Source organism: Sapajus apella, unplaced genomic scaffold, assembly GCF_009761245.1.
Source record: "Sapajus apella isolate SASKATOON/1434 unplaced genomic scaffold, GSC_monkey_1.0 scaffold25, whole genome shotgun sequence".
Taxonomy (NCBI): domain Eukaryota; kingdom Metazoa; phylum Chordata; class Mammalia; order Primates; family Cebidae; genus Sapajus; species Sapajus apella.
In genome coordinates this window covers 15,443,964-15,467,725 of record NW_022436965.1, presented here as the reverse complement: position 1 = coordinate 15,467,725, position 23,762 = coordinate 15,443,964, and the positions used below count along the sequence as shown (strand labels likewise).

The 23,762-nt window shown below is 38.8% G+C and overlaps 1 protein-coding gene across 11 annotated transcripts in view; it reads left to right on the top strand.

The window, feature by feature from the left end:
• RABGAP1L (RAB GTPase activating protein 1 like) overlaps window positions 1-23,762 on the top strand; it is a 718,780-nt gene that overhangs the window by 674,411 nt on the left and 20,607 nt on the right. For 7 of the 11 annotated variants that reach the window (XM_032291668.1, XM_032291665.1, XM_032291667.1 and 4 more), the window contains 2 exons: window positions 6,703-6,795; window positions 18,441-18,551. In XM_032291668.1, the coding sequence (XP_032147559.1) occupies window positions 6,703-6,795; window positions 18,441-18,551 (204 nt within the window). Of the gene's footprint in view, window positions 1-6,702; window positions 6,796-7,132; window positions 8,762-12,342; window positions 14,222-18,440; window positions 18,552-23,762 lie in introns of those variants that run through there. The other 4 variants (XM_032291662.1, XM_032291672.1, XM_032291671.1 and 1 more) reach the window with 2 other exon arrangements.

Genomic DNA, 23,762 nt, shown 5'->3' with positions numbered 1-23,762 from the left:
TCTAAAAAAAAAAAAAAAAAAAAAAGTTTCAACTGAGTTTTGTTTGTAAATATTTAGTAGCTCAACTAATTGTAGTTGTTTATAACATGTTGTTTTAGTTTCTCATTGTTCCTATAACAAATAACTACCATGATAAATCTTTTACTATCCAGTTTTGTACAAGTCTGATATGAGTCTCACTGGACTAGGAATGAGGGTGTTGGCTGGGCTGCCTTCCCTTCTGGAGGTTCTTTGGGAGAATCCATTTCCTTGCCTTTTCCAGCTTCTAGAGGCTGCCTACATTGCCTTACTCGTGGACCTCTGTCTCTGTCTTCAAAGCCAGCAACACGGAATTTCTTTGATCCTTCTGCATAGGTGACATCTGAATGAAGTCCTGAAAGGTTCTCTTCTTTTAATGACTCACATGATTTCAGTGGGCCCACTAAGATAATCTAAAATAACCTTCCCATCTTAAGGTCCTTAACCTCCATTTGACCATGTAAGGTAACACATTCACAAGTTCTAGGGATTAAAATGCAGCCATCTCTGGGAGGCCATTATTCTGCCTACCATAGTTCTCTATGTTGATTCCAAATGGAATGTTTTCTTGTTAAATAAATGTATGTAAAAAAGTTAGTTGATTTTGGCTGGGCACAGTGGCTCACGCCTGTAATCCCAGCACTTTAGGAGACCAAGGTGGGTGGATCACCTGAGGTCAGGAGTTCGAGATCAGCCTGACTAACATGGCAAAACCTTATCTCTACTAAAAATACAAAAATTAGCTGGGTGTGGTGATGTGTGCCTGTAGTCCCAGCTCCTCGGGAGGCTGAGGCGGGAGAATCACTTGAACCCGGGAGTCAGAGGTTACGATAAGCCAAGATTGCACCACTGCACTCCAGCCTGGACGACAGAGTGAGACTCCGTCTCAAAAAATAAAACAAAATAAAAAAAAAAGAAAGGGCCAGATGCAGTGACTCACGCCTGTAATCCCAGCACTTTGAGGGGCTGAGGCAGGCAGATCTCGAGGTCAGGAGATTGAGACCATCATGGCTAACATGGTGAAACCCTGTCTCTACTAAAAATACAAAAAATTAGCTGGACGTGGTGGCACACGTCTGTAGTCCCAGCTACTCAGGAGGCTGAGGCAGGAGAATTGTTTGAAACCTGGAAAGCGGAGGTTGCAGTGAGCCAAGATTGTGCCACTGCACTTCGGCCTGGGCGACAGAGGGAGACTCTGTCTCAAAAAGAAAGAAAGAAGCCGGGCATGGTGGCTCATGCCTGTAATCCCAGCACTTTGGGAGGCCGAGGTGGGTGGATCACGAGGTCAGGAATTCAAGACCAGCCTGACCAAGATGATGAAACCCCTGTCTCTACTAAAAATACAAAAATTAGCTGGGCATGGTGGCACATGCCTGTAGTTCCAGCTACTTGGGAGGCTGAGGCAGGAGAATCGCTTGAACCCAGGAGGCGGAGGTTGCAGTGAGCTGAGATTGCACCACTGTACTCCAGGCTGGGTGACAGAGTGAGACTCCGTTTCAAAAAAAAAAAAAAAAGGAGAGAAGAAGAAGGGAGGAAGGGAGAAAGAGAGAAAGAAAGAAAATAGTATATTGTGAATGGATATGGCAAAAATAATGGAAGTGGTATTCAAATGACTAAAGTTTGGGAAACACTGCACCTGAGAGGTGGCCCAGTACCCGGAAGGAGTGGAGTCCAGGCCAGAGAAACCCATTTGCTCTGCTGCTACCAGGTGGCTCCATCCAGAATCCTAGCACATTTGTTCAGTTTCTTTTTTTATTATTATTATTTTTTATTGTTTTTCAAAGATGGGGTTTCACCATGATGGCCAGGCTGGTCTTGAACTCCTGACCTCAAGTGATCCACCCACCTCAGCCTCCCGAAGTGTTAGGATTACAGGCGTGAGCCACCGCACCCGGCCCTTTTTTTTTTTTTTTTTTTTTAAGTTTTAAGATATGTTCAGTTTCTTTATCCTAAAGAAGGGATGGTACCAGACAAGTAGTCTCCAAAGATCCCTCCAACTCCCATTTTCTAATTCTGTGTAAATGGTTATTTATGTTAGGAATTTCAATGTCAGGGCCAAGCACAGTGTGAAATATAAACATTGTAAACTGTTTAAAAGGTGAAAACACTGGTTCTGTCATAAATGCTGCCTTCCCAAATGTAGTTGTCAAGTCCACAATGTCAAGCCTTGGTTGATTATTTAAATGACTACTAATCATACTTGTTAGGGGTTGTCTTGCCGTGAATGGGTACCCTTTTTTTCTCTTTTTCTATTTGTTTGTTTGGCTCTTATTAATAAATACCATTGCAAAGCAGTGAATGCTCATCATCAGTTGCACACATCAAACAATTAGAGATTCTTTGAACATTTCTTGAACTTAGGAAATACTAGGAGGACAGAGTGTGGACATTTGGTGGGACAGGACCCCAGCTTTAGGTAGACATTTAAAAGAACTGGTGATTCTTAACACATTCTTCAAGTGCACACTTCCTCATAGGATGTTTCGATACTAATAACTCTTAGTGACTTTTTGTTCTTTTAATTAAAACTACATACTGAAGAGGGTTTTTTGTTTGTTTGTTTTTATTTTTGTTTTGTTTTTTTGAGACGGAGTTTTGCTTTTGTTGCCCAGGCTGGAGTGCAATGGCATCATCTCGGCTCACTGCAACCTCTACCTCCCAAGTTCAAGCGATTCTCCTGCCTCACCCTCCCGAGTAGCTGGGATTACAGCCATGCACTACCATGCCTGGATAATTTTGTATTTTTAGTAGAGATGGGGTTTCACCACGTTGGTCAGGCTGGTCTTGAGCTCCTGACCTCAGGTGATCTGCCCGCTTTGGCCTCCCCAAGTGCTGGGATTGCAGGCGTGAGCCACCGCGCACAGCCCTGAAGAGGTGTTTACATTTCTTTCTCTAGTAAGAAAAATTTCAAGCTTCTGTATTCCATTCAGTATTCCCTAAAATAAAATCAATTTTTGTCCTGAAATATGGTTTTAAAAACTGAAAGTCTGTTTTCTTTGATGACCTCATTAATAACAAGAGTTTCATATCAGCTCTCCCCTGCCTCTTTCTCCTCCACCCTTTCCCCCCTTTTACACTGTGCCAATCACTCAGGTGGATGCTTGCTGTCACCCCACAGCACAAGATAAATAAGCTTGGCTTGGAAGGTTTCCTAGCAACATATTGTTCTGGCAACCTGCTCTGTTTCTCTGAGCAAGATGAAGCCAAACATCCTAGCATCTCAGCCAGATGAGGAAGGATTAGTTTATTGAGACTGATTATTGCCTTTTTTTTTTTTTTAATATTTCACTTTGAAACGAACCTTTTAATATAAGTAGCAAAAGTGACTTTTAAAAGGACATGTAAAAATATCCTTTTAAAAGGACAATTTTTTTTTCTCTTACATGTAAAAGAAATGTTGGTAATAGTTTGAAGTTTAAAAATACGGTTTTAGAATTCTCTAGAAATTACAAGCTTCCAGTATGTAATTCAGTCATTGGTGAGTGGATCCATTTTAGAACCATATAGAAAATACTTCAACACAGGACTAATATTCAGCCTGGTGTCCAGTGGTGTGGTATTCCTGCGTAGAAACACTCAAATACTTTCGATCTGGTGGGAAAATGGCTGCTGGAGTGGGCTTTCTCCTCACAGTACCTGCAGCTGCTTCCCGTGGCTCTTGTTCCTGCTCCTAGGGAAACATTGGCGATACCTTGTCACTGCTTAAAACCCTGAAGTGTCCCCTTTTTCTATAGCTCCAGGGTTATTGTAGTGCTAGTGATCTGCAACTTGATCTTCAGAGTCTGTTTTTGGTTTTCTCAGTGTATGATTAATGTATATAGAGAAAATAAAGCTAAGGGAAATTGAGACTGCTATCAAAGCCAGGAAAAATAACATCGTCGTTGTTTTGTTAACACATGATCATGTATATTTCCCTTGTTTATCTAATGATCTGTGAGGGTACACAGTTGGCAGGTGGTGCTTTCCTTTTGCACTCTAGTTGGTCATAGTATACTGTTAGAGGTCTCTGGGGATGGAGTAATAAAGGATTAGTGTTTCTCATAACAGTGTTCAGCAGTGGCTTTGCAATTCAGTTACACCCTGTAAAATGTCCTCACTCCCTGTTTGACTGGAGAGACATTCCCAGTCAGATGAATATTCTCATAATGTGGTTGTTGGCTGGTTTGTAGCATCTATCAGGCTTGGACTGAGTTTGTGAAACTTCCCAATTGTGGTCAGAAGCAGGTGATTGTAGTACTTCATAGTGTTCCTGAGTAGGAAGAAGAAAGTAATTAGAATAAGATGGGGAACGACACCTGGTGTCTTTGTTTTTTATTTAACAAATTATCTGGCCAGATGCCAGAGAATTAATTGTGTCCTCATTTTAATGCAAATAAGGAAATTGTGAGATAATTATATATTCATGCTAGGTGGTTTCCATTCTCTTTTGCTCTCTCACTCATATGTATATATTTTCTAAATACCATATGTTAAACTCAACAAGGAACAATCTGTTGAGGGCCTAGTATGGGCCAAATACCACTATTAGGTATTATGGCAGATACTGAGGGCAACACATCATCCTTGCCTTCACAGAGTACGCAAGAAGTCTGCAAAGTAGCACGTTTGTGATTTAAACCAAACAAAAACATTAAGGAAATGTTTTGATGTTTAAAGGAATCATAGGCTAGGTATAGTGGCCCATGCCTGTAATCCCAACACTTTGGGAGGCTGAGGCAGGAGGATCACTTGAGCCCAGGAGTTTGAGACCAGCCTAGGCAACATAGCCAGACCCCATCTCTATAAAAGTTAAAATAAAATAACATAAATAAAGGAATTCTATAAATTTGATTGTCCAAAGAAAGGCTAAAAGTAGATTTAATACCTATTATAGAACAGAATGAGTTCTAATACCTTAATTTTGATTGAATACTTATTTAAAAAAACAATTTAAAAAATGTCCATGAACAAGGCATTGTTTTAGGTACCTCTCTGTTAACTCATTTAATTCTCCTACACCATTATGAAGTAGAAATTTTGTTTACCTGCCATTTTATAAATGAAGAAACTGAGGCTAGGAGAGTTTTTTTGTTTGTTTTAAAAGACAGGGTCTCAGCCGGGCGCTGTGGCTCATGCCTGTAATTCCAGCACTTTGGGAGGCCAAGGTGGGTGGATCACAGGGTCAAGAGATCAAGACCATCCTAGCCAACATGGTGAAACCCTGTCTCTACTAAAAATACAAAAATTAGGTGCACTGCTGGCACGCCCCTATAGTACCAGCTACTCGATCTGGAGGCTGAGGCAGGAGAATCGTTTGAACCTGGGAGATGGAGGCTGCAGTGAGCCAAGATTGTACCACGGCATATCAGCCTGGCAAGAGAATGAGACTCTGTCTCAGAAAAAAAAAAAAAAAAAAAAAAAGAGTCTTATTCTGTTGCCCAGGCTAGAGGAAGTGGGTGTTCACACATGCCATCAGAGTGCACTGCAGCCTGGAACTTCTGCGCTCAAGCGATTGTTCCATCTCAGTCTCCCAAATAGCTGGGATATAGGCGTGCACCACTGTGTCCTAAGAGAGGTTAAATATCTGTTTGCCGAGGGCTGTTGTCCTATACTGTGCTTATTTGTTGATTTTTAAAATTCTGTGAGTCCATAGGATTCTAGTTTTTTTTTTTTGTTTGTTTGTTTTTTCAGAAAACAGTAAACTGCTGTCTTTGTGGATGACATAATTTTAGCAAGAAATAAATGAGTTGTTTAGATGACTTTCTATTATCTCATACAGCACAAAATTCTATATTTGAGTTTTCATTGTTAAACATTACAATCTTCTTTCTTTTCAGTATATTACCATTTTATATGTGTGTACACACACACACACACACACACACACACACACACACACACACACACATATATACATTTTTGGTGGCGGCGGTGGGGGGCGACCTGAGTCTTGCTCTTTCACCCAGGCTGGAGTGTAGCGGCAGGCACGATCTCAGCTCGCTGCAACCTTCGCCTCCCAAGGCTTAAGCAATTCTCCTGCCTCAGCCTCCCAAATAGCTGGGATTACAGATGTCTGCCACCATGCCTGGCTAATTTTTGTATTTTTAGTAGAGATGTGGTTTCAGGCTGGCCTCAAACTCCTGACCTCAACTGATCTACCCACTTGGACTCCCAAAGTGCTGGGATTACAGGCATGAGCCATCACACTCAGCTCATTTTAGAATATTTTTTGTAGCTCAATTTTTTACTTGTTTAAAATAATTTTCATTTTCAACATAATAGAAGGATATGAGTGAATTATACTTAAGAAAGTTAAAATTAACACTATTAAATACATTAGCAAGAGAAGGTTGTGACATCAGCAATACTATATAGAACAGAGGTGGACAAAGTGTGGCCTGTTTCTGTAAATAAAGTTTTCTTGGAACACAGCGGGCTCATTTATGTATCACCCATGGCAGGTTTTGTGCAATAACGACAGAGTTGAATCTTTGCAACCTAGACTATAGCCTAAAAAAATATATACTGTCTGGACCTTCACAGGTTAAGTTTCCCAACCCCTACTCTGGAGTCTGTATTTTGTTTCTAACTTTGAGTTGGGCATGTTTCCTTAGGATTTCAGAAATTTAACGAGCAAACAGACCTGAAATTTTTTTTTCCTAAATGGTCTCCTTGTCTAACATGGTATTCCTCAAATCCCTGCAGGTACCAACCAAGAAGCTGAAGAAATATGAGAAAGAATATCAGACAATGCGAGAGAGTCAGCTGCAACAGGAAGACCCAATGGATAGATACAAGGTATGAGAAATATTTTGCATCTATCGAAGTACCTTCTTTTTTGTTTTAAATGAGACTGAGTCTTGCCTTGTTGCCCAGGCTGATCTTGAACTCCTGGCCTCAAGCAGTCCTCCCACTTCAGTCTCCCAAGTAGCTTGGGTTACAGGTACCAGCCACCATTCCCCAGCTCAGCAAAGTATCTTTTTTTTTTTTTTTTACTTAAAGCAGCAACTGTGGCAAGTTCAATTCCCTCTGCTCCTCCTTGATTGATTTAGATGCTGATTATGCTAACTGTCCAGGTATGTCTTCATTTCAGGAGATTCCCAAATAGCCAACCATAATATTTCTTTTCTTTCAGTTTGTATATTTGTAGGTAACTCCAGCTGTTGCATTTATACTGGGAATCTTCATAAGAAGCTGAGAGAAAGAGAGGGGAAAAGAAAGTGGCTTTCTACTTTCAAAAATGAAACAAAAAGGAAAAATGGCAAAGTACTGTTTTAGCTGTGCATGGTCATGTCCTCAAAGACTTTTAGCAGGTGAACTGTTCCAAGACTGACAAGGATGTTTCAGAGTTGCCTCTGTCTGTAGCAAATGTTAAAAATACCAACTCACTTGGAAGGAAAAATAAAAACCACAAAGGTATATTGAGCACAGTAATGGTGTTTGTTGCAACATTTATTTCCAGACAAATTTATGAACAAAAATGATATTTGACTTACAGTATGAAATTTCAGAATCAAAATAATTTCAGTTTAATACATTCATTAATTGTGAATCTCTCTAATGGTAATTAGCAGCACTGTTCCTAGGATTCAATGTTGGGAAACACTTATTTCCAACTTACTTTTTCCAAGTAAAATATTGTCTCTTTTCAACATGCTTTAATTTTTCAGACTCATACAGATGCATAATAGCTTCTTCTCCCTCCACATCAATACACTAAGATAAAAGAATATCGTATTTTCAGCACTGAGCACCAGTGCCAAGAAGTCCTGCCAAGAAATGGACTGTGTGGCATGATTCATTAGATCACCCACATTGGAATGACTTCCAGTTTTGTGACTAGAGTTACCTTTATGTGGTCAGAGCTGGACATGCCAGCATAGTCACACAGTACGTCTTCGCTCTGTGGCTGAACCGAATAGCACAGGATGTATGCAGAGGAACAGAGAAGCAGGATGTAGGTTTTGTAGTCAGACAGGTCTGAATTCAAATCTTGCTCATTTTTTAGAGCACAGGATTTAGACTTCAAATTGAGGGTTTTAATCTCCATGCCACCGTTCAGCATCTTAGACTAGTTATTGAACCTCTTCATCATGTGTAAAAGGTACAGTGTATCGGATTTTTTGATGGATTGTTGCAAGGATGAGGCATGCTGTATGTTAAGGACTCGGCTCATAGTTGTGTTCAAGAAATGACTGTTATTTTATGAAGTCTACTACGACAAATTATGCAATCATTACTAGAATAATACCACCTTATATGGGTCTTCCCCTCTAGTCCATTGCTGACTGTTCTCAGTTCTTTCAAGTGTTGCTAGCCAATACTCTCCCCTTGCTTACAGAAGTGGTTCAAGATCTGATGATAAAATCCCACATACTGCTATAGCAGATAACTATAACAGTAAGGTGTTAACAGATAATGTGCGAAGCTTAATTTTCACCAACATCCCCTCAATAAAACCAGCTTTCAATGTAAATCATATAGCATGCTGCTTTAGAAAGGCTTGAAGGCAGTAATTATAAACTATTATTAAGCATCCAAAATGGAGCTCTCCTTTTGCTTATATTATTCTAATTTTCTTATTACTACCATTGTTATGAATAAATTCTGTGAAGAGTGCTTTAAAATAAGAGTGAAATGAAAGACCAAACTTGTACATGTAAAATCAGGCTGGAACTGAACTTGTTATTGTGTCTTAAATCTTTTTTTGTGCCCAAGCAGGTATGTATACATGAATAGTAAGATGTACATTATTTTTAAAGTACTTATAACATGTAAGATTATCAATGTGTATGGTTTTTGAGAGATCAAAGTAGGATTAAACTTTTTGTTTCGAAAGCAGGCATTACTTTTTAAGTTCGAGTATTGTTTCTTCTTCTTTGTACATATCTGATACCCTCTATCGCTATTTCTTTTAGATTATTGTGATAAGTTGTCAGTACATTTATCTAATATCTCTATTCTCCTTTAATAATGTCTAGGCATTTGTCCTGGTAATACACTTGGCAAATTTATAGTTCTTAGATTATAATTACATTTTCAAGGTGGCAATCAACAGCATAAGCTTCTAACCATCAACGTATCTGGTTTTTCAGATGATCAGTATGTAATTTAAGAAGCCATATTATAATTATCCTAATTAAAGTAGCAAAGTTAGAAAATACCTTTTACATATTCTAAATTTAATCCTGTGAAGAATAAGATCTCTGTCCTGGGAACGAGCATTTTATAATTCATAGATCTTGGACTGGGAACGAGCATTTTATAATTCATAGATCTTGGACTGGGAACCCAGCTAATGTAAACTCTTAAAGACTGACTTGGGAAGATCTTTGAGGGCAATGAGTGAGAACTTGCACCAGTTCAGTAACAACCGCTCCTCATCATTAGAATCTCTGCTGCTTAAAAAGTCATTTGTACACCCTAGCTGGCCATCTGACAAGAAAGCTAGGAAGGCTGTAGGAAATTTTTTTTTAAAGCCCAGATATGTTATATAATAAGATATTTTAAGAGGTATTTCAGTTCAGTGCTATTTCTCTTGGACATGGTAGTGTTTGTAAAAGGGCTGTCAGGTCGGGCATGGTAGTTCAGGCCTGTAATCCCAGCACTTTGGGAGGCCAAGGCAGGTGGATCATAAGGTCAAAAGTTTAAGACCAGCCTGGCCAAGATGGTGAAACCCTGTCTCTACGAAAAATACAAAAATTAGCCGGGTGCGGTGGTAGGCGCCTGTAACCCCAGCTACTCAGGAGGCTAAGGCAGAGAATTGCTTAAACCCAGGAGGCAGAGGTTGCAGCAAGCAAGATCGCACCACTGCACTCCAGCCTGGGTGACAGAGTGAAACTCCATCCCACCAAAGAAAAAAAAAAAAAAAGGCTATCACAGGGAACCTAGAGGTGGGATTAAAGATCCAAGAATGTAGAGGTAGCTCTCCACAGTGATACTTCTTGCTTTACAAATATTTTCATGCTCAGGCTATATCGTTATAGTCACCTTCATTCAATAATTAAATCTCAACTACAAAGAAGGAGGTAAAATAGTTTTGTTATAAATTTAAATTTTAAAACTCAAAGTATGAAAATCTTCTGGAATTAAGAAGTAATATTGATTGTACAACTTTGTGAATATACAAAATCACTAAATTGTACATTTGATTTTTTTGATTTTTTATTTTTTGTTTTGAGACAAAGTCTCACTCTGTCGCCCAGGCTGGAGTGCAGTGGTGCAGTCTCGACTCAATACAACCTCCGCCTCCCGGGTTTCAAGTGATTCTTGTGCCTCAGCCTCCTGAGTAGCTAGGCTTACAGGTGTGCACCACCACGCCCAGCTAATTTTTGTATTTTTAGTAGAGTTGGGGTTTTATCATGTTGACCAGGCTGGTCTCAAACTCCTGACCTCAAGTGATCCACCCGCCTCGGCCTCCCAAAGTGCTGGGATTACAAGTGTGAGCCACCGCACACAGCCACTAAATTGTACATTTCAAAAACATGAATTTTATGGTATATGAATTACATCTCTTCCCCTCCCAAAAAAAGAATATTCCAAGACGACTGTCATTTAGCCTACCCTTTTCCTTTTATGAACCCTAAATTACAGCAGAGGTACCTGTGAGGAAGCCTTGCAGGAGGGAGAGCTTTCTGTTGAAATTAGAGCTAATTAGTGATTTTTCATCTCATATGTGTCCATATTTATAGGATAAAGGCCAGTACAGTGGGTGGTGCATTAATTTTTAATTTCCAGATAGAACATACGTTGTACATTATATGTATACACACACAGACATAAACATATGTAAGTCGGTAACACATTTATATGCACTGCCTGTGCTGTCTGGTCTTGGCATCAGTTTATATTTTAAAGTCAGTGAGCACCGTAATGACTGCTTATAGCCTTTACTCTTTCTGTTTCTCTTCATGACTAGATTCCAAGAGATAGAAAGGAAACTTTTTTCAAGGAAGAATGTGTAGAATATTTTTATTTCAAATCTCTTTTATCTTCCTTCTTAACTTGGACCTGGCCAGATTTGTGTAAAATTCTTTGTCTACTCTAATATTTTGGTTTGTAAATTTAGTGGTTGATTTTCTAATGAGGTAAAATATAGGATAAAGATTTGGCTGTAGAAATAGCATATTTTTTTTTTCATTTTTGTACAGGTTCCCAGAAAACACACATTCATCAATATGTGTAGCAGTTTTAGTATATTTTAGAAACATAGTAACTAGCCCTTAATAAGTGAAGTTACCAATTTCAGAAATTAAAATGTTTTTTATCTTAAAGAGATGAATTGTTTCTACTGTGAGGAAAGTTTTCTAGTGATGTTACCAGTAGATGGTACTTTTTGGAGATCTGCAGCCTTCAGCTACCTTTGGAGAATGATGTTCTTTTCTGGTTTAATTAAAGAACTACTTACACAAATGAGAGTTAAGCCTTAAAAAACACAGCTACTTAATTAAATTCATTGAATCTCCCAAAGCATAATAAAGGTTACCTGTTCTAGATGGGAAAATACTAAAAGAATCTGGAATATTTATACTCTCTTGGGTTTGGGACACGGATAGTATTATAAATACATAATTTCTAATTGAAGTGTCTTATACATGTTCAGTACAATTAAATTTAGACTGCTTAACCTCGTTCTTGAGATTAAACGTAGTAATTTTAAAAATCAAAATGTCATTTAAACAAAGAAAATGATTCCTCTGTGTTTACAGAGTTTTTCTTGCATATACTAATTTTTGTAGAGCAATTGCCCCTACATGCAATTTCAAATGAAGCTATTATGCATAGTAAAAATAATACAAATGAAATATTTGAAATAAAGCTTAATTGTACTTTTTTGCCATCCTTACATATCTAATAAAATAGTTTAGAGCAATTATCACATTTCTTTTAAACTTGACAAATGATGAAAGGTTTAAATTAGGATACATTTCTTGCCTATAAAAAAGAAGGAGTAGACTTTTTTTAAAAAAAACCTTTGGGCCCTTTTTTGTGTTTGAGCCTTTCTTACTCAGAGGAGTCAAGATAAGTGAATCCAGCTTTGAAAAATGTTTTTCTGGTTGGGCACAGTGGCTCACACCTATAATCCCAGCACTTTGGGAGGTGAGGTGGGCAGATCACTTGAGGTCAGGAGTTTGAGACCAGCCTGGCCAACATGGTAAAACCCTGTCTCTACTAAAAATACAAAAATTAGCTGGGTGTGGTTGTGCACACCTGTAGTCCCAGCTACTTGGGAGGCTGAAGCAGGAGAATCTCTTGAACTTGGAAGGCAGAGGTTGCAGTGAGCCCAGATTACACCACTGCACTTCTACCTGGATGACAGAGTGAGACTCAGCCTCAAAAGAAAAAAAAAAAAAAAAAAGTTTTTTCTGCCATGGCCAATAAACTTACATTTTATTATTTTTTCACATCCTAGAAACTGTGCTGGCTTTTGGAAATATTATGTTATGAAATAATGTGCTTTTAAGAAATAGTAATAGACAGGAGGGTGGTTTCTATATGCCTATGACAACTTAATGATAAACTTCAGAAGGTTGCCACTTTCTCTTTGAGCTTGGATAACACAGAGAGTTCATTGTTGTAGGATGGTGAAGATGCAAAACTAAATCCTTTTGGCTTCTCAAGCAATATAGTTAAAAAAGAAGTGGGCAGTTTCTGACAATGCTGGTCTGCTCAGTCTCTTATACTTAGCACTTGGGGGAAGAATATGCGTTAGGCACACTAAGAATTTCTAGTGTGTTTATTGATGATCTTCAGAGTTTTCAAGAAACTTGCTTTAATTCTTAGGAAGTTTTCTTTTCTGTTTAAGTATTACTAAGAATATTACCTGACACTAATATGTTTCTATATCGTTTAGAATGCATTTGCTTTTTGAAAATTTGATTTGTGTAATAGAGAGAGCAGGGATCTGCAAACTGTGGTTTGTAGGCCAAATCTGGCTCACTGCCGGTTTTTGTAAACCAGGTTTTATTGAAACAGCCACACCTATTTATTTATTTATTGCGTATGGCTGCTTTTGTATGACACTGGTGGAGCTGAGCTATTTCAGCAATAGACCGTGCGACCTGCAAAGCCTAATATATTTACTGTCCGGCAATTTCCACTAGAAATTTGCTGACCCCTGTGTAAGACTGTAATCTAATAGTTTTTCAAGTGCTGAAAGAAATGCAGTCTGTTTGGCCAGCTGTCATTTATTACTGACAAGATTTTGTTTTTAGTTTGACATTTAAAAATTTGACAATTTCCACTAGAACGTTAAAATTGGATGTGATGGGTAAAGGAGGGAAGCACAAAAGTTTCAAATATTCATATTTTTTTCTCAGATCTTCACTTACAGACAACATAGATATTTAAACGTTTTATCTGTAGGCATTTGAAAACTTGAATATGAAAGTTATCAGCTCTTTTAAAAGAGGTATCCAGAAGAGAATACGTGAGAGTTGAGTGTGTTGTTGCTAAGACATTTGCACTGCGTCTTCTAGGAAAACATTTTCTCCTGACCCTTAAAAGTCTTTAAAAACATGTGCCAAAAATTCATCATAGCAGCAGACAACACCCAAAATATTGAGCTAGGGTTTATAAAGCTGCCTCCCTCCTTGTCATTTTTTCCTTTAAAGCTTAGTTTACTTTTAATTACCAGTTCACATTTTTATGGCTTCTCATTTTGGAATAAATGACATTCACAATCCCTTGAACTGCTTCACCCAGACTTCAGCCCCTAGGTACAAATGAGATCTGGGATTCATTTGTCTTTTGCATTACCCTGCCCAGCAATTTCCTTCTTTTGTCTGAAGATGAACTATTTTGCAACATTTCTGACCTTATCATATAAGGAAGTTCCTTCCACCCAGCTTTGACAACACAGGATCAACAACTCACACCGTAGTTGCTAATAGTTCCACATAAGGCATTTTAGTCGTTCATGCAAACTAAGCAGCATTGTGGAGAGGGAGGAGTTTTAGGATATGAGTCTTCCTGAGTTGAGACTTGCCCACTGGCTGCCTCAAGTATACTTTGTTCCATTGAATGTTTGCAGTCACAGAGAGAACTTAGAGTTATGTGACACTCAAAGGAAAAGCAAAAGAGCATTAAGAAGTGTCTGTTTTTGTTATTGCCATTTCATAAATATTTTAGTAGGTGTTCAATTTCATTGGATATTCTTTTGTTTTTTTCAATTGTCTTTGTACCTATGATTGAAAACGGTAGTTGGTCTATGACTTTTGAGGAGGTAAGTTTTTTTTTTAATCTATGTATTTCTGTAACATCAGTGTCTGTGTCTTTGAAAAATGCAGTATCCTCCTCCCAAAAGTTACTAATCAAACTTTCCCAGCTGTACATCTCCTATCCATGAGGAGAGAAAGTATGAGGACAGTTGTTATCTGCTTTTTATTCAAATGGTGTCAGCTGTTATGAGATGGGGGCGTATATGTGTCAGATGGTGTGATGTGAGTTTTAAGAGTTATGTAAGCAGTGTCTCCTGTAATCTTTTCTGAAAGGCAAGAGGGAACCAATCTGCCTGTTTTGTTTACAGGCTTTGAGCATTCAGCATGTCTGCTTGTGCAAACTTATAGCATGTGAATTTCTCTGGGCTGACTGAAATTATTGGGGGTGACTTTAAGTCTGTCTCCCCTGGACAAACCTTGTCAACATTTCAAAATAAACCAAGCAGGGTTACTACCTTTCCCAAGTCCATGAAAACCAAACTATCTTCTCCATTCTAGTATACAGGCAAACTTTTTCTGGAATCAGTTAGTTTGAAAACAGTTTTGGCTCCTTGAGAAGAACTAGAAAAGACAGCCAAGTAATATAAGCTCTGTTTAACCCTCAGTAGGTAAGTGTGGCAAGTTCTTTGTCGAAAATCTCCATCTCAGTAGCAGGGTCTCACTGTAGTGCTCAGTAGCATTCAGTGGCTTTGGAGGACTCATGAGGACACCCCTGGGTTCATACTTTGGAGGACGATACTGCATTTTTGGCCCTGTAGCTTGCTTTCCCTCTTGTCTGTGAGTGCAGAGCAGGAGTCTGACACTTCCCACTGTACTGCTTGCTTTGCAGACACTGAATTGAAGCTTCTTGCTAAAGCAAAAGCCAGTAGGCGTGCCCTTTAGGCTATTTTGCTTTGCAGGGACCCTGAGACACTGTTTCCCCCAAATCTTTTCCCACCCTTGCCCTTACCCCTTTAGCTGTGTGTCTGTAAGGAAGGGTTTCATTGCAACAGTCATTGTAATGAGAAGTTACTAGTCAGAACTTCAGCTGAACTCACACCTTTTTCTTATATAACAGATGATCCGTCAAACATGTATCTCTTATCAACAGTGAAGTAGCTACCTGGTATGATTTCTAAATACTTGAACAGAGTACTTTTCCACGAACACCCTACGACTTTACCTGGAGGTTACTTCAACTCAATTTTAAGCATATAACTGTAACCTGAAAAACTGGTAGTGGCAACATTTTCACTTGTGCCCAATGAGCGTAATGGACATAATAGTTGAGGGAGCTTTTTGTACTTGGGGGCTCCACAAGTACAATTTCAACAGCAATAGGACACTTAACTCAGGGATAGCTGTTGAAGTAGCCTTATCCTAGTTTCTTGAAGAGATGTATGAAAAAATGAGAAAAATCTCTTCCCTGCGTAAGCGGCCTGCATTGTGAAATAAGTCATGTTGAAATTGTGCTGGTATTGTTACTCTTTCCTGGCTAGGAGGAAATTTGTTGAAAAAGTTTATCTTTTTTTTAATCTACATTTTCTACAAGAAATGAAAAGGAGTAATAGATATATCAGAAATAAAGTCTAACTCTCCAGCCCCTGCTAGAAATCGTGTTACTTAGGCAAAGATTGAAAGATTCCACTGTAGAAGCTCTGGCTTTTTAGAAATCTGTTTTTTAGTCTCCACATTTATCATTCTTCTGTGGGAGGGTGGCACTTCTGTAGACTGGGGGAACAGACAGAATCTGATGAGTACAAGTTGCCCCTACAAGAGCACACACAGTCTTCTCAGGAACATCTGGGGAAAGAGTTCCTAGCAAGGCAGCACTTCTGAGGGGTTACATTATAAATCTTGGTCAAAAAGGAGGATTCAGTATGTTTTTGTGTAGAATATGACCTTCTAACAGAAGTGGACTTGAATATTTCTTTCTCATTTTGGCATCTTATCCCTTCCAATGGAATTAAAATTCTGACTTGCTTTTTTTCTTAATAAAACTATTTTTAAGTCCTATTGCAAATATATATTCATTATAGAAAACTTAAAAACATTTTTAAAAGGACAAGGACGACAATAAAAAAATTCACTACCTAAAGTTAGTATCTGTTAATATATTGTTATATAATGAGATTCTCCAGTTATTTTTTATTTATTTTTCCTACAAGGCAGCATAAGCATTTCCTGTTATTGGATTTTTTTTTTTTTTTTTTTTACTTTTGAGACAGATCTTACTTTGTCACCCAGGCTAGAGTGCAGTGATGCAATTTTGGCTCACTGCAACCTCTGCCTTTCAGATTTAAGCAATTCTCCTGCCTCAGCCTCCCGAGCAGCTGGGATTACAGGTGTACATCACCATACCTGGCTAATTTTTGTATTTTGTTTTAGTAGAAATGAGGTTTCACCATGTTGGCCAGGCTTGTCTTGAACACTGGGCTCAAGCAATCCTCAGGCTTCAGCCTCCCAAAGTGTTGGGGTTATAGGCACAAGCCACTGCACCCAGCCTTCTCCAGTATTTTAACACTGAGTGAAATTCTATCATGGATTTATTTAAAGTATTTAAGTGATTCGGGATTGTTTTTATCTTTTTTAGTAGATATCTTTTTCAATAATGTTTTAACATTCTCCAACTATTCTGTTTTTTTCTTTTCCAAAAGAAAGGACAGAAGTAGGCCCTGGTGGCCGGTATAATCAAGGTGCAGGCTCGTCCTTTAACTTCTCTGATGGCCTTCCCTGTTTGTGGATCCTCTGCCTCTGTGAAAGCCTCAGACTTTGCCCTTACTATGTGTTTCTTAGCCCTTCTTTTAAAAAACAGGAAGAAGAAAAAAACTGTCTTCCTCTTTTTTTTTTTTTTTTTGAAACAAGGCCCCGCTCTGTCCCCCGTTTTGGTGTGCAATGGTGCGCTCTCGGCTCACCGCAACCTCCACCTCCTGGGTTCAAGCAATTCTCCTGCCTCAGCCTCCCAAGTAGCTGGGACTACAGGCACATGCCACCACGCCCTGCTAATTTTTGTATTTTTAAGTAGAGACAGGGTTTCACCATGTTTGTCATGTTGGTCTTGAACCCCTGACCTCATGTTCCACCCGCCTCAGCCTCCCAAAGTGCTGGGATTACATGTGTGAGCCGCTGTACCTGGCTGTTTTTGTTCAATATAACAAACACCAGGTTGTTACATAGAAGGTAAAATTAACTTCACCTTACCTGGTATGCTATGATAAACTATCTTCCAAAACATATATTTGTCTTCTGGTTTTGTATCACTGCTTTGTCTGAGTTTTTGCTGCTTTTGCAGAAAACACTGTTAGGAGTGTAAATGTGAAAAACAGGAAGGTCTCATCACATTAGTTTTTCCTGTCAGCTCTATTTTAAATCTCCTATAACTGTTAACAGTAGCAAAGAAAGCACTTTTGATACTTTGGAATGGAAGACATGAAATAGCTCTTCTGAAAACAGTTGTGAACATACCAAGTTCATAATGTTTAGTTACTTGCTTCATAAGAATTAGTGACTTTTTTTTTGTTTATCATGTAAATTTGTTTCAGATTTTTCAAGATGGGGTGCAGAAATCCTCAGTAATTTATTTTACCCAGAATGTTTTAATTTGAAGTTTTAAAAAAGGAAAAAAAGCTAGTGCTCTTATAAGGACTGTTGCTCTCACACAAAAATTGGTGTTCAGAAAAGTAAATATATTCTTACTCAAAGAATAAAAATGTCAGCTGATAGCAAAGTCATGAACGATGTGTCATGATTCTTGATTTACTGCTCTTAAATATAGTCAGTTAATATGAACCCTGTCTTAGAAAAACAATTTGAAGAAATGTCTGGTGGTTCCCCTGTTTCATTCCTCCTGTGTCTTGTGGCTTCTCTTGAGGTCAAGGGTGAGACTACTTACTGTGCATGTTTTAAATGAAGAATTGCTTGTGTCTGTGTTCTAGGTCTATGTGAAAACCTCGCAGGATTGGGGATATGTTCGGAAATTCTGCTCTTTTGGCACTTTTTTTTTATGATGAAGTTCCATCTTGAGAGTTTAGGGGACAGTTTCACCGCGTAGAGAACCGCACCCGCATTGCTAGCCAAACTCACTGTTGTTTCCCAGACGGCAATCCTGCCTTCCTGTGCCACTTGCGCCTCCTCCTTTTACACCTTTGAAAGTTCACTTGTTGCTTGTTTTTCCTCACCAGTTCTGTTCATTTCTGTACGTCCAGGCACTAATCCTCACTTCCGGCTGTTGCTTTTTTTCTGCAGAGGGAGAACCGAAGATTACAGGAGGCCAGCATGAGGCTGGAACAAGAGAATGACGACCTCGCCCATGAACTAGTAACAAGCAAAATTGCTCTACGGAATGACTTGGATCAGGTAAACTTGTCATTCACTGGGTAGAAATGAGACTGATGATTTCCTCAGGACAAAGACCAGTGTGTTCTCACCACCTCCCCCTTACCCCACCCCGCAAGCTTGCTTTGTTCTTAACTTTGTTTTTGATGAAGGGGCAGGGACAGTTTGCATTAATTGGAGAGAGTGGAAAACAGGCCTTTGAGAAACGTTTGGGTCATTTCTAAATAGCATGTGTGACATACTTTCTTTATACCTCTAAACTCTGTTATGCCTTTGTTGATACCTTTCCTGAACCAATGGCTCTCAGCATAATTATCTGAAAACATCAGTCACCAAGAATATACCTGTACTAATGCCACTCTAACAGTAGGCACCTTACTTTTTGTTCCAGTAAAAAATCTTCTCTATAATAAATGTGACGTTTTATATGAAGTACCTACATTAAGAGTTGGATTGTTGGATTGATAGGTATCTGAGTGGCTAAGAACCAGACTGCCCGATTGTGAATGCTGCGGCCACCCCTATGAACCCTGGGCAGTTCTTAAGCTGTCTATAGGTGTAAAAGTGGTCTCTTATACAGATGATATAAAAATTAAATAGCTGGATACAGTGGCTCACACCTGTAATATCAGCACTTTGGAAGGCTAAGGCAGGCAGATCACAAGGTCAGAAGTTCCAGACCAGCCTGACCAACATAGTGAAACCCCATCTCTACCAAAAATACAAAAATTAGCCTGGGGTGGTGGCATGTGCCTATAATCCCAGCTACTCGGGAGGCTGAGGCAGGAGAATCGCTTGAACCTTGGAGGCTGAGGTTGCAGTGAGCCGAGATCATGCCACTGTTCTCCAGCCTGGGTGACAGAACAAGACTCCATCTCAAAAAAAAAAAAAAAAAATGAATAATAAAATAAAATAAAAATAAGTAAAGCTCTACAATAGTACATGTTCATTAAATGCCAGTTGTTGCTAGGAAGACCTTAAATTGTTTAGTATCCCTTGTTCTTTCCAACAAAGCTGACAGTCTTAGGACCTACTGTTTTTTCTTGTGAGCATTTTCAGAAATAATTGGCAATATGGAAGCAGTGTTGTGCAGATTTAAAATTACCACTCTATTTTCTGACTTCTACAAAGTAAATATCCCCAACAGATAATGGAGGGTCAGAGAAATTGACACGCAGACTGTTGAGTCTGTAAAAGAATCATTACCTGTGGTGTAATTGACAATATTTAAAATACAAATCCACTAATAACATAAGTCTGCTTAAATGTTTAAAATTAAAGGACAGCTGAAAATGGTCCCTGCCACAATTCCTTTTTTCTCATCTAGATAGCTAATTTTGTGGCTCAAAAGTTTTAACCATACTAAAGTCGGAGATAAGACCCCATGTTCAGGAAAACAGTGCTGTCTGGGAGAGGAGGACACAGCGAGCTGGCACTAGATGGAGTTAGAAAACAGCAACAATAACTGTGTTGCTTGGGACACAGGATAGGGAAAGTAGAAAAAGCAGCCTAGAGAATTGTTTTTTAAAAAGTTGTGGCCCTGTTAACCACAGACCTCATCAGCCAGCCCATTCGGAGAAGTGGTATGAGAAGTATGTGATGAGGAGAATCAGAACCAGAGAAGGTTGCAGGATCTCCATTCAATCAGGGTCGACTCAGCCTTACCTCAGCAGTCATATTTTTGTATTAATGAGACTGTAGTGATAAGTCAGTGCTCTAATGAAAGTCTTGGTTCTATGTTCGCTTTCCAAATGGTCTTGATTCACACTTGATTCTGCCATCTTGAATCTCTTATCCATTAATAATTTTCTCATGATGGCTGACTAAATGAAACAATTTTTTTTTTTTTTTTTTTTTTTTTTTTGAGACGGAGTTTCGCTCTTGTTACCCAGGCTGGAGTGCAATGGCGCGATCTTGGCTCACCACAACCTCTGCCTCCTGGGTTCAGGCAATTCTCCTGCCTCAGCCTCCTGAGTAGCTGGGATTACAGGCACTCACCACCATGCCCAGCTAATTTTTTGTATTTTTAGTAGAGACGGGGTTTCACCATGTTGACCAGGATGGTCTCGATCTCTTGACTTCGTGATCCACCCGCCTCGGCCTCCCAAAGTGCTGGGATTACAGGCTTGAGCCACCGCGCCCAGCATGAAACAATTTTTAAACAGTTGTATTCAGTTGGGATGCAGTGAAATGAGTTAAGGAGAGTTTCAAAGTTATTTGGGAAATGTAGTTGGTAATATGTGGTAAGACTTCAAAAGGTTTAAGCAATAATAAAATTAAATTTCTCCTGAGTACCTACTATGTGCCAAGCACTAAATACAGCAATTTATAAACATCATCTCATTTAATCTCCCTAATGACTCCAGGAAGCAGTTATTCTTTTAATCCTCCATTTCATAAATGAGGAAACTATATAGATGAAGAAACTGGAGATCCTCCGACTTGTAAAGCTATTAAAAAAAAATAAAAATTTGGTAAAAAAATGTATAAAGGTTATTAACTGCAGTGTTACTTATAAGAATAAAAAATAAAAATACGATAATGTCTATGTTCACTAGTAGGGGAGAATAACAGTTTGTCTGTAAAATGTCTTACTGGAATAATTTTTTTAATAATAGGAAGATAATTATATAGTATTTTTTTAAATACTTTTTTTTTTCTTTCATAATGTTTGCATCTAAATTTCAAGGGCTACTTGCTGGCACTGGGTCATCTTGTAGGGTGGGGAACCATAGATAGGGAAGAAGCCCACAAAGAAAGACATCAAAATGTGACTGCTAGGTATCTCTGGGTGGTAAGATTAAATCTAATTTTTACGTTCATCTGTACTGTATACTTTTTTCCAATTTAGAATTTATAGAAAGACCTTAAGTTACCTAACCACCACTGGTTAAGTAAAAATGAGTACTAGAACTTTTAATCAGAAAAATAATGAATATTATAATATTCATATTATACATGAATATAATACTAAATAATATATATAACTTTAATAATCAGAAAAAAATATTAACTTTTTTTTTTTTTTTAATTAAGACAGAGTCTCACTCTGTTGCCCAGGCTGGAGTGCAGTGGCGTGCTCTCGGCTCACTGCAACCTCTGCCTCCTGGGTTTAAGCAATTCTCTTGCCTCAGCCTCCCAAGTAGCTGGGATTACAGGTTTGCACCACCACACCTGGCTAATTTTTGTATTTTTAAGTAGAGACGGGGTTTCACCATGTTTGTCAGGCTGGTCTCGAACCCCTGACCCTGTGATCCACCCACCTCACCAGGAGAATCCTTTATGTGAGTCAGTCTGGAGTGACTGCCATTTTAGGTATTCCTGAAGTAATTAATTATTGAGTACCTGGGCACCTCATGATATGAATGATAGAACAGCCCCTGAAGAAAAGATTCCATCAGGCAGGGCCTTCATTATTCCTCTCCCTTCTTCCCTCCTTGACGCTTTTCCTCTCTTTTAAGAAAAGTAAATATGGCCTGAACCCTCCCTTTTGGAGCTTTTTATCTAGATGAAAGAATACAAACTGCTATTTCATGTGTATTTCCTCTTAACTTCGGATTTTGGAGTTTCTGCCTCAGTGGGGTTTATTTGCCTACCAAAAAGCTGTCCCTGCAGTTGAAGTGACCTGCTCCACCAGTCTTCCAGGAAGGGCCCCAGCCTGAAAGTGAAGGTAACAGCTTTGCCGGCCTTCACCCAGTTTGCCCAGTACTTTTCCATTCCCAGTTCATTAAAACCAGATCTCTTAATTAAAATAGCAAAACACTGGCAAGCTTTAAACAAATATGAAAGCAGATTGTATTTAAGACAATATGTAAGCCCACGAACACTAATTAGGTAATTACGTCTTTGCAAAAATGAATCATTCCTTACTGTTATCATTTTAGTGCTAGTTTCATGATTCCTGGGCACCAAAGGCTCTTCAGCTTTTCTGTCTGACAGAGCCTTCTTTTCTGAGAAACTCACCCTCTCTCAGACTCCTTAAATAAAGATTTCTCAGGCCGGGCGAGGTGGCTCACACCTGTAATCCCAGCACTTTGGGAGGCTGAGGCAGGTGGATCACAAGGTCAAGAGATCAAGACTCTCCTGGCCAACATAGTGAAACCCCGTCTCTACTAAAATACAAAAATTAGTTGAGTGTAGTGGTGCGCTCCTCAGGAGGCTGAGGCAGGAGAATTGCTTGAACCCAGGAGGCGGAGGTTGCAGTGAGCCGAGATCACGCCACTGCACTCTAGCCTGGGGTGACAGAGCAAGACTCTGTCTCAAAAAAAAAAAAAAAAAAAAAGATTTCTCAGTGATTAGAAGTGAAAAAAGGTACAACATCTCCATTCCAGTTTCTGTTTGCTACCTGCTGTCAAGCTTTTTCTGTCCTTCCCTATTTACAAGGAACGAAAGAGAAGAGACAGAGACACGATTAGTACTATCCTGCTGAGGACCAGGGGCCTAGGTTCCCCCTCACCATAGCAAGTTCTGTTAGACCAGAAGCTACATGAGCTAAGTGGAAATTTATTTTGTTTTGTTTTAAGTTGAACAACTGGCCTGGTCAGTTCTTTCAGAAATCATTTCTCAAAGATCCTCGTTTCTGATATTAGGGCTGAGTCTTTGCTAAGGTTATTGGTTAATTCATGATGAAATCACATATTGCAATGCTCGTTTCTCTTATATATATGTAGCAGAAGCCTTAGATTGCAATTCGAACTTTAAATATTAATGAGATATTATAAGATGTTGGTAAGTGTTTAGACTTAATCGTGACAATGTTTCTCTCAATCTTATCAAATTATGGCAAAGGCTTTATAATTTGGGCTCAAAAGTGGAATTTGATTATTTATGTGCTTAGCATTTTATTCATCAACATTAAAGCTAATTCCTACTTAAGTGAGGTGTAGTGGTTGGCTGTACAAAGATTCAAAAAAACGCTGTTAAAGGGATACACAAGTTATTTTGGATCTGGCCCTACTCAAAAGTAGAAGAATTGTTCCTACTTTTCTGTTTAACATAGAGGAGAAACTGTGGATTAAGCTTCTTAGAAAAATGGACTCTTCCTCCCTATAGGACCCAGAGCAATTGCTGCAGATGTTGTATATGGTAACAATAGAAATAAGTGAAGTTGCTTTAATCTTGACCTAATGAATACTGCTTAGCAGAAAATGTACAAATAAAAATAATTTATCTTCTTAGCATATATATCTAGGTGTTTTTGAAAAAAAATTCCCAGGGAAGCATTTTTCCCCT